General features: G+C 47.0%; 1 protein-coding gene and 2 long non-coding RNA genes across 3 annotated transcripts in view; 1 reads left to right on the top strand and 2 right to left on the bottom strand.

The window, feature by feature from the left end:
* The first annotated feature begins 693 nt into the window (after window positions 1-693).
* Window positions 694-1,766, top strand: LOC109201212 (uncharacterized). The gene is made up of 2 exons (XR_002061239.2): window positions 694-1,296; window positions 1,379-1,766. It is a non-coding gene; the product is annotated as an uncharacterized LOC109201212 (long non-coding RNA).
* A 1,708-nt stretch (window positions 1,767-3,474) lies between these two features.
* Window positions 3,475-5,483, bottom strand: LOC109197404 (uncharacterized). The gene is made up of 3 exons (XR_002058522.2): window positions 5,240-5,483; window positions 3,788-3,854; window positions 3,475-3,647 (listed from the first exon to the last, which is right to left on the bottom strand). It is a non-coding gene; the product is annotated as an uncharacterized LOC109197404 (long non-coding RNA).
* A 6,983-nt stretch (window positions 5,484-12,466) lies between these two features.
* LOC100704836 (nuclear factor 7, brain-like) overlaps window positions 12,467-13,777 on the bottom strand; it is a 3,418-nt gene continuing 2,107 nt past the window's right edge. Inside the window, exon 3 of the mRNA XM_025907053.1 lies at window positions 12,467-13,777. This exon is cut by the window's right edge and continues 367 nt beyond it. Coding sequence (XP_025762838.1) covers window positions 12,696-13,777 — 1,082 coding nt within the window. The 3' untranslated portion in view covers window positions 12,467-12,695.

Raw genomic sequence — 13,777 nt, 5'->3', positions numbered from 1 at the left:
TGACTGTAGCTATAGGTTTATATTGTTAACTGGTGTTTATGTGAAAATGTATTAAGAGTAATGTAACGAGTAGAGTAACAAATTACTTTCTCCAGTGAGTAAGTAAACGGCTCTTCTGTTCCAGCTTAGACGGACAAACCTCGATACTTCTTAAAAACTACACAGCAGCACAAAATCACCTAAACCTAAGTGTTCTGGTCTGTGTCCCTGTCAGAGGAAGTTCACAGAAGTATAAATAAAGTACGATAAAAGGCTTCAGCCTGAATCTGATGGTCGGCACAGTCAGACGCTCAGGCATCTTTTTTCCTTTTGTGTTTTGTAAATATTATTAAATGTTATTAAATTATACATTTGAAGCCCCATGAGGCGACTGTTGTTGTGATTTGTGACTATATGAATAAAACTGAACTGAAATGATAATATGTGACTTTTAACCTCCTGTAATAAGCAATAGGCAGGTTATTAAAGCAGTGCTCTCTGATGCATCATGGGCAAAAAAAACCGACTCCTCCGTGAACGGATGATCCCGCAGCACCGGACAGTTCATTGGTTTCATTCAGTCCTTCCACCTGTGAGCTGGACCGAAGCTCCTGTAACACTGACTGAACCACAGCACAGAGTCCCACAGAGACCCCAGTCTGAGCCTGGATGGAGGGACGTGTGCTCGCGTTGACCAACAAACCATCGATCAGCAGCTGGGCCCTGTTTCAGAAAGCGGGTTTAGAAAACTCAGAGTTAAAAATGATACTCAGGGTTGAGTAACCCCGAACTGTCCAACTCGGAATATTCGGTTTCAGAAAGGCTGATAACAATTAGTTCAATCAACGCGGAGTTGCTTTAACCCCAAGTTAAGCGCACGCATAAAGCCCTGATTAGTGGAGCACAGATTAAGCGAGTCACCATGGAGACGGAGGGAAAGAAGGCGCGGCCAATGTATTTTACAGCGCTTGAGGCCGAAATTCTGATGGCAGCATATGCCGATAACATGCAAATTTTGCGGAAAAAAAGTAACACAGCCTCAGCTGCAAAAGAAAGGGAGCATGCATGGCAATACATAGCCGACAGAGTCAATGCGTGAGTGTTAATTTAAACATTGATCTAGGGATTTCCACCCATTTAACACGTTATTTTATTATATTTCATTTTATTTTTTATTTTATACATTTTATTTTGTGATGTGATGTGAGCGCAGGTGCAACCCAACAGGCCCCAAACGTTCCTGGCAGCAAGTAAAAATGAAATATAAAAAATGTAGAGGAAGAGGGTCCAGCCACTTCTCCAACAAACCTTTCCTCAGTAAGATGTTCAGCACTGATTTACAACCAACCTAAGTGGGCATGTACTATGAATGTCAATGCTATTTCCTGTGTTTCAATAGCTCCCTGTAAAGCAGCTGTACAAGACCTGTTTGATCAAGAAAATAAAAAAATGCTTTTTGGAAATGGAACTCTTCAAGCAGCAGAATGGAATGTGAGTGCCATCTATACAGCCAATCACGCCTGGGAACCCTGAAAATAAATGTAAAATCTAAGTAGTAGTTCAAGTATCACCACATCATGAATTAAGTTTTGTTCATCCTGATACCTGCAATTTTGTGGAATCCCTCTTTGATAAATCTTGTGGGTCTATGACCGGGGAACACCACAAACGAGTACAGGAGACGTTTCAGTGCAACTGTAACATTCCTGACTGCCCGACAGACGGTAGCCTTGGAAACGTGCTCAGCGTCACCAATATTATACAGAAAGCTCCCGTTTGCAAAAAAACGAAGTGCAATACAAATAATATGTACAGAACTGAGAGAATGTCCGCGATGTGTCACATGAGCAATATAAGGCCTGAGGATGTTATTCAAATAAATTATGGATTGTGCTGAAAAACGGTAACGTTCACACAGAAAATCATCAGGAAATGATAAAATGTCCAAACGCGCTCTAATCACTCTCTCCCGGCAGAGAGCTCTGCGGAGAATTTGGGCTTCAACATCTACTGGCTCTTCAAGGAAGGGGCACGCCATGTCTGACACTTCCTACAGTCAGGTTTCCGACAAAGAGGCGGAGAAAGTCAGGGTTAGTTGAAGTAAACCTGCTAGGGGGCAGGTTAGCTTCACGGAGTGTGTCGTCATAGTAACTCACTCAGAATTAATCTAAACTCGCTTTGTGAAACCGAAAACCCAGAGTTTTCGTTAACTCAGGGTATACTTACTCAGAGTTTGCACTAAACCGGCTTTCTGAAACAGGGCCCTGATCTGACAAGAGGCCTGACTGCCGGGACCCCAGCGTGGTCCATCGGTGTCTCCATCCTTCTGCCGGCCAAGCGAGACATCCGTCTCAATCATCCTCCACCGGCTCACTGGGAAAGTTCCCATGAGGCACAGAGAGGTGAGGCTGGGCGGGGGGTTCTGGGTGGGGGTGGATTTAGCAGAGAGAGAGGAAGAAGAGTAGTGAGGAGAAAAGAAATAAGAAAAAGCTCTGACCTCCAGGGCTGAAAAATGAAGCCTCACAAACTGCAGTTCCTCTAATGGCCTGTAGAGGCTCTAGATCAGATTCACCTCTGCACCAAAACACCAAAACAAAGACAGCCAGCATGAAATGAACAGTCAGAAATACTCAAGTATTTTATGCAGTGATGAAGTATTTGTACTCTGTTTAAAGTGAGTTTCTGAATCCAGGCTACTGATGTTCTGACTGTACTGCATGTTATAAAAGACAATTTGTTAGGTACACCTGTCCAGCTGCGCATTGGCATAAATATATAATCAGCATCATGACAGCATGTCAGTGCATTCAGTCATGCAGACATGATGAAGACCACCTGCAGACGCTCAAACTGAGTGTCACAATGAAGATGACGGTGACTGTGGTTGTTGTTTCAGAAACGGCTGATCTGCTGGGATTTTCCCACCAACCATCTCTGAGTTACGGAAAAGGTCTAAAAACAAGGAAAACACCAGCAAGCAGCAGCTCTCAGGGAGGAAACACCTTGTCGAGGTCAGATGTCAGGAGAGTAGATAAACTGCTCATAGGAAGGTCAACAGGAACTCCAACAATCACTTGTTATATCCAAGGTCTGCAGAGGAGCATCTCAGAGGCTTGAAGCAGACGGGCCACAGCAGCAGAAGAACGCAGCGGTCAGCTAAGAACAGGAAGCCGAGGCTACACTTCACACAGACTCAGCAAAACTGGACAACAGAAGCTGGAAACAGCACCTGGTCTGATGAGTCTCGATTTCTGCTGGATCACAGTTTGGTAGGATCTCGTGGATCCTCGTATCTGCATCGTTATATTAGTGACTGGCTGGAGGCTAAAAAACATGAACCTGATCTGTGGAAACCATATATGACATCATGGTGGCCACATCCCCTTTTTTTTTTAAAAAAAAACCCAGCCTTTTGGAAAAGTATAGTGATCTCATTTAAACGCCACCATGACAAACTCAGACTTCAAATGGGACGAATGATTTTTCTTGGGTTAATATTTGAGCTCAAACTTACATCGATGCTTTTTGCAGAACACTAATATGAGAAGATAAGACAGATCTTATCTAAAGTCACGTGGCCCGACTGTGGCGTTGACTGAACCCATTAGCGTGCAGATAACTCGCGAGGGTGAGACGCAGCTGCTGACAGATTCGCCGTCGCTCAGCGGCTGTCGCAGACAAACAACACACAGACATTAATATTGAAACACAGTCGTCCTTTCTTCACGCAGCAGCGGGGACAGTCACAGGATTATTCAGCATTTGATCCTGTGATCCATTTTTTATGATTTCATGTCTTTGAACAAACCCGAGCTGAGGTCGAAGCTCCTCCAGCTCCGCAGCATAAAACACAGTCATTCAGATGTCTGACAAACCTGCAGACACACAGAGTAAAGACACAGTTAAGACTTTAGTTATAAATACATGCAAAATGAAAATAAAACGGAAAACCTCTGAAATGTGCATGAAAACAACAAAAACATCAAATCACTGACAGGATACAAGAGGAACCATCAGCACTGTGCGTGACTTTATAATAAAGACTAGACTCCACAGCACAGTAAGCGTTTCCTGATTTGATCCCCGAGCATCTGTTTTATCTTTCAAACAAGCATCAAACTGCAAGAAGAAGCCTGGCTTACGTTCAAAAGGCTGCAGTTCCTCTGGTGTCCAGCAGGGGCAGCAGTAAGTTAGTCCCCATGTTAAAACTGTACAGCAGAAATAAGCATGTTTACGGGCTGATTGTTTGCATTGTTGGGGGCGTGGCCTCTTTGACTGACAGGCGGCTTCTCCTCACCTGACTGCAGTCCCTGATCTGGACCTCGGACCGGATTTTAACGTTTAACGGAGAACGTTTGCTGGATTCAGCACCATGACAACTTTCCACAAAATAATTCTACCTGCTGTAAGTAATTTTCTGTCTTCTGTCCAATTGGAGCAGAAGAGTCGCCCCCTGCTGGTCATTGGAACAAATGCAGGTTCAGTGAGCGCTGACTACACTGCTTGTGTCCACTCTGAGCTTTAACATAGTTTACTGCTGAATAACAAAGAGTGTGACTGCACGGCGCTGAACCTGAGCCCCGCTGACCCTGGAGGAAGATGCTGATGGAGAAACTCGTCCATAATGTATGCTGCAGGTGAGCACTGCTGTGACGCAGGTTAATCATTTATTTATCTGGTCTTGCAGAAAGTTTCGTTGGTAAAGCTGGCCCTGTTGTGCAGCTCCTGGAGGACCAGTTTCACAGGAACGTCCTCTGTGAGCAGAGCTGCAGGAAACCTGATACACAACATGAAAAAGGAAGGCCGGCGTGCAGAGCGGTACACTTTAGCCGAGCTCTTTATGTACCCAGTTTGTGCTGACTCTGGGTTTGAGCAGAAGGCAGAGCGGGGAGAAACCTCGATGAAATATTTACTGAATATCTCAGAGAGAAAGAGAGCGAGTGCAGCGTGCAACAAAACGATTTATTTATGGTACGCACCGACATTTAGAGAGGAAACACTGCAGGTGGAGACGTGTCAGGAGGAAACGATTAAACATTTACTGATAAACCTTTGTGACAGTGTTTGCAGTGGCAGACATTTACTAATCAGGACATTTTCACCATATTTCGCTTCATCCTTTTCCAGCGTGCCTTTGAGCAGCAGCAGCAAAAACAAACATCTGTGCTGCAGATAACCACACACAGCTGCAGGTGGAGCACTGAGGACAGAGGGAGACAACAAGCTGTCTGAACATTTATAAATCACAGTATTTACTCACTCGTGTCTTCTTCTTTTAATTTCACCCTGGAGCTCTGAGATGAATCCTGCAGTGAGCGTGCAGCCTGAGCACGGATAACAATGACCTCAGTTCATGAAATATTCGTTCAGCTCCCCATCCTCTGCACTTTAACTGCCCCGCACACCTACGCACACTTTAAATCACTCATTAGCCTCAAACAGGGAAGCCCTGCCCACATTATTCCACAGCTGTGACATCATCCATCATCCATCCATTTATCATCCATCCATCCATCCATCATGCATCCATTTATCATCCATCTATACATCAGTCCATCCATGATGCATCCATTCATCCATCATCCGTCCATTCATCCATCATCCAACCATCATCCATCTATACATCAGTCCATTCATCATCCATCCATCCATGAATTCATCCATCCATCCAACCATTTATTATCCATCATCCATCCTTCATCCATCCATCATCCATCAGAAGTCACACTGCAGGCCTACTTGTTGTTCCTAGAGTATTTGAAAGTAGAATGGGAGGCAGAGCCTTCAGTTTTCAGGCCCCTTATTATTACTGATTATTAATCTCTGGCTCTCTGTTTTCTTCCCCTCACCCCAGTTGGTCGCTGGTTCTGCTGGAGGTTTTTTCTTCCCATTGTCACCATTTGCTTATAGGGGTTCATATGACTGCTGGGGTTTTCTGTTTCCTCTGTATTATTGTAGGGTCTTTACAATATAAACGCCTTAAGGTTCGTGTTTCATCCGTACACCAACAGCATGTCTGTGTACACAGAGACAGATAATCAAAGATACCGTACTGTACTCATCTTAAATCACAGGTGTCGAAGTCCAGGCCTCGAGGGCCGGTGTCCTGCAGGTTTTGGATGTGACCTTGATCCAACACAGCTGATTCAAATGGCTAAATTACCTCCTCAACATGTCTTGTAGTTCTCCAGAGGCCTGGTAATGAACTACTCATTTGATTCAGGTGTGTTCACCCAGGGTGTTATCTAAAACCTGCAGGACACCGGCCCTCGAGGCCTGGACTTCGACACCCCTGTCTTAAATCATTACTTATAAAAACACAAAAATACTGCTGATGTCTTTGTGTCAGGCACCACAGGTAGATTCACAGGTTTGTACTTGCCTCATCAGGTATCTTCAGGGTTAACGTCCTCTGCTGTGAAGCTGGTTCATTTCGTACATGTGAACCTGACCTGCTCCAGAGCCGGTTTTCCTGATGATCTCAGACGCAGCTTCAGACCCTGATTATTTTGTTTTTTCTGATGTCTCCAAATAATTTTTTATCAGTATGAACACACTGACCAGCTATACTGCACCTGCTGACCAGTTTTTGTTCTTCACCCTCAGAGTTAAACTTCACAGAGGCTGAAAGAACAAAACCTGAAACCAAGGCTGTCCAACTCCAGGCCTCGAGGGCCATCCTGCAGGTTTTACACATGTCCTTGATCCATCACAGCTGATTTAAATGGATAAATGACCTCCTCAGCATGTCTGAAGTTCTCCAGAGGCCTGGGAATGAACTAATCATGTGATTCAGGTGTGTTGACCCAGGGTGAGATCTAAAACCTGCAGGGACACCGGCCCTCGAGGCCTGGAGTTGGGGACCCCTGCCTTAAACTGTCTTCAAACATTCATTTAATGAAGCACTCGATAGTAAAACCATCAGATTCTCCTCAGAGATCGATAAATCTGCTCCCTCTCACAGCCGCATTTTTATTCTCCTGTTTCTGTCAGGCTAAACTTTATTACAACAGCAGCTCTTTCCCAGTCTGACTGACCAAAGTGCTTAAACACACACACTCACACACACACACACACACTCACAGTGCTGTCTGCAGCAGCTGTTACTTTCAGTCGTGTAACATTTTTAACCTCTTTGTATTTTCTCTATAATGTCAGTGAGCAGAAACGGCTTCGGCTCAGCGGAGAGATAAAACAACGATTTCCACCTGCTTCCTCCATCCAGCACGATTAACGACACGTACTCCTCGTTGCTACAAATTCTCTGCTGCTTGCTTCTGCCCCAAATCAGAATGGAGGGTGCTGTAAAGCGGCTCGTGGTGCTGTGATGTGTCACAGAACGGGAGTTCACTGTAATCTCAGATTGGAGCTGCACCTGCTGCCCCGCGCAGGGCAGGAAACACGTTGACTCCACAGTTCATGAACATTTCCAGGTTATTCAGAAATAAGCTGAATAACCTGGAACGCTGCACGTGGACAAACATCAGCTGACTGATGGTCCTTGCCGGGGTCAGCTGATGCGACGGTCAGACTCGTTTCTTCCTGCAGGACTTTTTCATGTTACAGAGTAAAATGTGCCCCAAACTTGCTCTCAGAGTGCTGACGTGGCGTCTCCGTCCTCTCTGTCCTCTTTTGCTCTTTGCTGGTTTTTCATGCTTTTCCTCTGAAGTCTGTGTTTGGGTGGGAGAGATGAGTTGTTTGTGCCGTGCTCCTTTAAATCAAAGGCGAGGGGAAGGCTGTGCTTTAATCATATTTCATGCCGACCTCACTTATCTTCCTCGCCGTTGTTTAAGGCATGTCATTGCAGATATATCAGCCTCCGCCTGACTGCTACAGTACGGACACACACACACACACACTGTATGTAAAGCCTTTATGAGTCCAAACATGACAGGATGACAGTGTGTTAAAATGTGGAACCAGAATCGCAGCGTGTTAACATTTCCTTTGGAAATGCCAAGGTCTTCCATTTTTCTCAGCGTGCAGTGAGCGGGCGCTCAGGCCTGCAGATCACAAAGACTTTAATTTGTTTTTCTGACAGCAGCCTGAAGGTTACAGTGATGAGCTTCTGACCTGAAGACTCCCGCTGATGCTAATTCCACCCAGCGTCCTTGAAAACAAAACCGGAGGCGCAGAACGAGCGGAGACCAAAACACACTTTTCATGTGAGCAAAGTTTGTTTTTATCAGTTTGATTTTCCTGTTTCAGGTGTTTGTCTGTGTGGTCCTTTCACCTCATTATTATACAATGAGGGTGTTTATCTGGGCCCAGTCTTAGAGTAGATGCTACAACAGAAACACTTCAGTCATGATTCTGCACACATCCATCAAGCCCTCCACAGCTTCACATTAAACTTATTTGAAGCATATTTTTCGTCTCATCTAAAGTTAAGTTTTGTTCAGTGACAAAATATTTTTACACTCAAAATAATAAAGAGGAGACAACCCAACACTGAGCTAGTGTGTGAGGCTGAGAGATACCAGCTACATATAATGTGGCTCAGGCTCTGGAACCATAATTATAATTATAGCTGTAATTACTGAGAAGCAGCTCGAACGTGAACGTCAGAAAAAGCTTTGACACTGAACTTCATCGGTGTTTCCTGACCTCAGCCTGGTAAATGCAGCAGTAACAGCTTCACGCTGAACAACGCTCAGGTGCAACTCGGAGCTTCTGACCTCGCCCCAGACTACTTGGACACGTAGCGCAGAGGAAGCGGGGATCAAACCGCCGACACTCCGATCGGCTTCAGTCTGCAGATTTCAGGTGTGGAGCACAAACGTGTCGATTTCAAATGACTCTGTCTGACGCTGACGTTAGAGAAGTGGCCCGTTCGTGTTCGTGACTCTTGTGTGTGAGCATTTCTGTGCACGCATCAGTGAAAGACGCTCAGAGTGTATCTGACTTTTTGTTTTTTAGTTTGACTTTTACTCTTTTTACAGCGTTTCTGTGGCTGAATTTCAGGTTTCCAGCAGAAATCTCGTGCACTAACAGTCAGTCAAAAGCAAATAGTCCAGAGTAAGGATGCCTTTGTTCTCTTTATTCCACAGAACGAGTTTCACATCCAGGCTGTGAGGCACCGCTGAGCTGTGTGGGCGGGTCTCTGAGGAGTGGCTGTTGGGAAGTCTGGAGTTTCACCATCTCAAAAATCAAAGTTTCAACTGTTTACAACTTTTCCATTTATAAGGTTTCAACTAATACAGTCATGAATAATAATGATAGTAAAACATGAATATTTACTGCCTGACATCCTGCTGCTGGTGCACACGAGGGTCCAACAAGATCTGCTTAGGTGAATCGTAAATAATGCCGCGTGCAGACGGTTCTGATGCGTTGGTGAATCTGTCTGAAGACTCAACAGCAACGTCTGCGAAGCTTCACCTTAAATCCAAAAAAGAAAAGAGGAACGACTCGGCGGTGTGAGCTCCGTTTGTTCAGCGATGGCGACCCATCAAACGTGTCCTGTCCTGGTCACGTGACAGCAGCTCGAAGAGATGAGTCTGTCTGGCGTCTGCTTCTGTAACGGCGCCGATGGGGATGTTCTACCTGAACAGCTGCAAACAGGAAAGACCTGAGACCTGGAAATTCTGTCCACAGTAATAATCAAAGATTATTCAAAGCAAAGTTGTCGGGAGCAAGTCTGACTCACGGCCAGCAGTGTAAACCAAGCTCTCAGTACACCTGTACAGTGCACCTGTACAGGTGTACTGAGAGCATACTACCCTAATCTTTTATTACCACATGTGATAGAAGTATGATTTGTACTTTAAAGACTAAACGCGAGTTTTACTCACACAGCTGTGTTCGGTCTGAGTGTGAAAAGTGTTGCACGTGAGCGGGCAGTAAACGTGGGTCTTCCTGTGTTTGCAGCTGCAGTTCTTCAGACTGCAGGCCTTCACCTCTGAGTGATGACTGTGAGAAAACGAGCCACGCAGGTGAAACTGCACCTCGGAAGTTTGATTCACTTCAATGATCCAATCAACAAAAGGCGGCTTTCATCCGATGCCTGAGGCCTCCTGATGCTTTCATCCAAACCAAACGCCCACAACGACTGAGACGGGCCTTTGTCTCTGCACTGAATCACACGAGCTGTGTTTGCCATGCTGAGGTTAGCTCTCTGTGGGATGAATGATTGTTAGCAGTGAAACTGGTGCCGTCACTCTAAAGCATATAGTTAGGGCTGGACCAGGTGACCCTGAATCCTCCCTTAGTTATGCTGCAATAGACATAGGCTGCCGGGGATTCCCATGATGCATTAGGTGTTTCTTCTTCACTCACTATGTGTTAATAGACCTCTCTGCACTGAATCGTACTTGTTATTAATCTCTGTCTCTCTTCCACAGCATGTCTTTATCCTGTCTTCCTTCTCTCACCCCAACCAATCACAGCAGATGGCCCCGCCCCTCCCTGAGCCTGGTTCTGTCGGAGGTTTCTTCCTGTTAAAAGGGAGTTTTTCCTTCCCGCTGTCGCCAAAGTGCTTGCTCATAGGGGGTCACATGATTGTTGGGCTTTTCTTTGTATGTATTATTGTAGGGTCTACTGTACAATATAAAGCTTCTTGAGGCGACTGTTGTTGTGATTTGGCGCTGTATAAATAAAATTGAATTGAATTGACTTGCACAGAAACATGAATCGTGCATGTGGTCCAGCGGGGTCGTCTGCTAGAGCCTGAGCACAGGTCCAGGGAATAAGATGTGCTTCACTGTGGTATTCAGACACGAAGGTCCCATCAGAGGAGTTTCCATGAAGTGTGATTACAGCCGAAGTCTGAGCCAAGACGTGACCGCGCACTCTGCCATCAGTCAGAACCGCCTCACGGCTCCGACAGTCACACACAGTTATCATGGAACGACTTGTAATCGTAACCTGACTCTGTGGTGGTTAAATACCTGTTGGATGTGAGCTGGGAGGAGGGAGGAGCCTGCTGATCCAACCACAAAGAACTACGACTCACATAAAGGTGGATTATTGTGCTTGTTGAGCTGAAGCTGCCGCGCTGGAGAGAGGACGGCAAATAAATCGTTAGGGAGGGGCTGAAGCTGAAATCCATCTCACTTCATGTTTCTGACTGAATGTCTCCATAAAACATGCAGAGTGGCGCTCAAAGTGAACACGTCTGGAGTGAAATAAGTTTATTTCTAAAGAGGTCAGACTCTAAATTACCCAAACACCCTCTGATGGATGACGGCAGCTCGCCGCCCTGATCCTCTGCTCCGACGACCTGAGGGAGGGGCTGGAAGAGCGGGTCAGTTAAGTCTGAGAGCTTTGCTGCATCTAACAAGCTGCTGACCAGGAGGAGGAGCCTGTGTCTGTTAGAAAAGCAGGCTGCTCGGGGTCAGAGGTCAGACAGGGTCCCGTCATGAGTCACAGGGAAACGGGAGCTGGAGCGACGGACGGCAGGAGGCAGCAGGAGACGGGCCGAGCGCTGCGGCACAGAAACGTCCTTGGGCGTGAGAGCAGCTGAAATATTACAGGAGCCAATCACCTCCCTCTACCGAGGCTTCGACGGGCTGGGCACCAAACTGCTCCGGGGCGCCAGGCTGGGACCAGAGGAGCTCAGAGGAACCTGTCCAGGTGTTCTGAGTACCTGACGAGGACGTCGTCACGGCATTAAAGTGGACAATGTTTAATACAGTAACCCTTCTGACACCGCCGTCCTCTCTCCCCGCCACGCCTCGTGTGTTCAGGTCATCATGCATCATAGTGCGCGCGCTGTGCTGGCAGCTCATCATCGGGCTTCAGCGGCGTGCTTCCACGGTCCGTCTGTAAATCAGAGTCAGGCAGAACTAAAGCAACTTCCTGCCTGCGCGTCTATTAAAGGCCTCAGGAACATGGACTCGCCGTCGAGTCCTCTGAGGCACTTTTTCATCTCTCCTGCTGTTCAACAAACACAAATGAGTCCCAGTGTTGGTTTTCCATCACCGCACAGCTCCCGAGGCACTCCGCCATCTTTCCTTCATGACTTATTGAGGCGGCTGGAGAGCTGTATTTCCTGCGGCAGCAGAGAAAGCCATTTGTCACAGCAGCTTCACCTTCGCTGGAGGAGAAACTGGAGGAAAGAAGAACGTCAGGAAGTAAGCGATTGCCACCTTAATTCCAGCTGCCCACCAATCTTGGCCTCACCTCTCTGAACAGCTGCTGCACAGACAGGCTGCAGAAATCCATACATTTCAAATGAAACTGAGATTATTACGTCTCAGCATCCTAGCACAGGAGAGCTCGATGTACCTGCCAGAAAAATAAAGGGCGGAGAAAGAAACACAGGTTGGAGATGATGTTTGAGTGCAGCTTGGAGCGAGCTGCCTGCAGCTGTGACGGCTGCTGACTGTGGATTTGACTCTGAGAAGCACTGTCTCAGATTTTGAATTTCTTGTTTGAATGAGTCGCCATGTTTGTGTGGTGGAGGGATTGGCAGCTCATGTCAGCGCTGTGTGTGTGTGTGTGTGTGTCAGCTGTCTAACAACAAGTGAAGAGGTCAGAGGTCACATGTGTCACATTAGCTGAGCTCTTTTATTTACAGTCTGTGGACAGAATCTGATGCTGCTGAGAGGAAAGACAATCTCTGATAGTTCAGGTGAACAGTGACAGACGAGTTACTGATCCACACGCACCTTTATACACAGGAACATGAGTTACATATGAGAACAAGCCTGTCCAACAGGGACACACACACAGTCCTCCCTCCGGGCTCAGACGGGCTCACGTGTCTGTTTGGTTTAATATCTCCGATCCACCGACAGCTTAACCGGCAGAGTCTTCACTGGGAGTTTATCCCCGATGCTGATGAAGGGAAACATCCTCTCGGTGAAAGTGTGCGTGAAGGTGTGTATGTGTGTGTCAGTGTCAGCGTCAGAGAACGACAGCTGTCCTCCGTCCCAGTCCAGACCCACTCGGATCCTCTGGAGCTTCTTCTGCAGCTGGAGGATGGTGGGGGGAGCAGATCCCGAGCGAGCTGAGTATTCACCTTGATTGAATCCTATTCCACCAAATCCAGAGCGTATGGGTCCCTTCCTCCGGACGGACTCCGCTAACACGCCCAGTCCCCAGTGTCCGCTGTCTCCAACCTCCACAACCCAGCTGTGGGCCCCTGAGGTAAAGCCCTGAGAGCTCAGCACAAAGCAGAGATGATCAAACCTCTCTGGATTATCAGGGAGCTGCTGCAGCCCACCCACCCTCACGCTGCTCAGATCCTCAGACAGGGTCAGTTCTGGGTTTGCAGTGTTTGGGTCCAGAATCAGAGGAGTGTAGGAGACCATATACTTCATGTTGTTCCAGATGCTGAAGGTCAGGTTGCCCAGGTGTTTGGCCTGGTCTATCAGAGCTCCCGAGGGCAGCTGTGGATCATCCAGCAGGGGGCAGCGCTGGGCTCTTTCCACCGCAGCCTTGTAGTTGTGCAGGAATGAGACGTCTTCAGCTCTCAGCTCCTCCTCTGTGGCCCTGACTGTGTCTGAAAGAGCTGCTATCTCTCTGCTCACAGCCTCCATCTTCTCCTTCATCATCCAGCTCTTCTGCTCCTCTTCCTCCCACAGCACGGTCAGCCTGGCCTCCTCTTCCTCTGCTAGAAACTGGTGAAGCTTCTTAAACTGCTCCCTAATCTTCCTCTCTGTGCGTCGGGCCTGGGCCTTAATGTGTTCTGCTGTTTGATCAAACTTCATTTGGACTTCTTCACAGACCTTTAACTTCTGCTTTAAAGCTTCCAGAGTTTCCTGAAGGTCGTTCTTGTGTTGTTGTGCAGCTTTATCGATGGGCTTGAACGTGTGGTCGCTGTGCTTCGTCTGCTTGTTGTCCAGACTGAGTT

The sequence above is a fragment of the Oreochromis niloticus genome, linkage group LG5 (genome assembly GCF_001858045.2).
Source record: "Oreochromis niloticus isolate F11D_XX linkage group LG5, O_niloticus_UMD_NMBU, whole genome shotgun sequence".
Lineage (NCBI taxonomy): Eukaryota > Metazoa > Chordata > Actinopteri > Cichliformes > Cichlidae > Oreochromis > Oreochromis niloticus.
The sequence above is the reverse complement of the archived record's forward strand: the minus strand, read 5'-3'. Positions and strand labels throughout refer to the sequence as shown.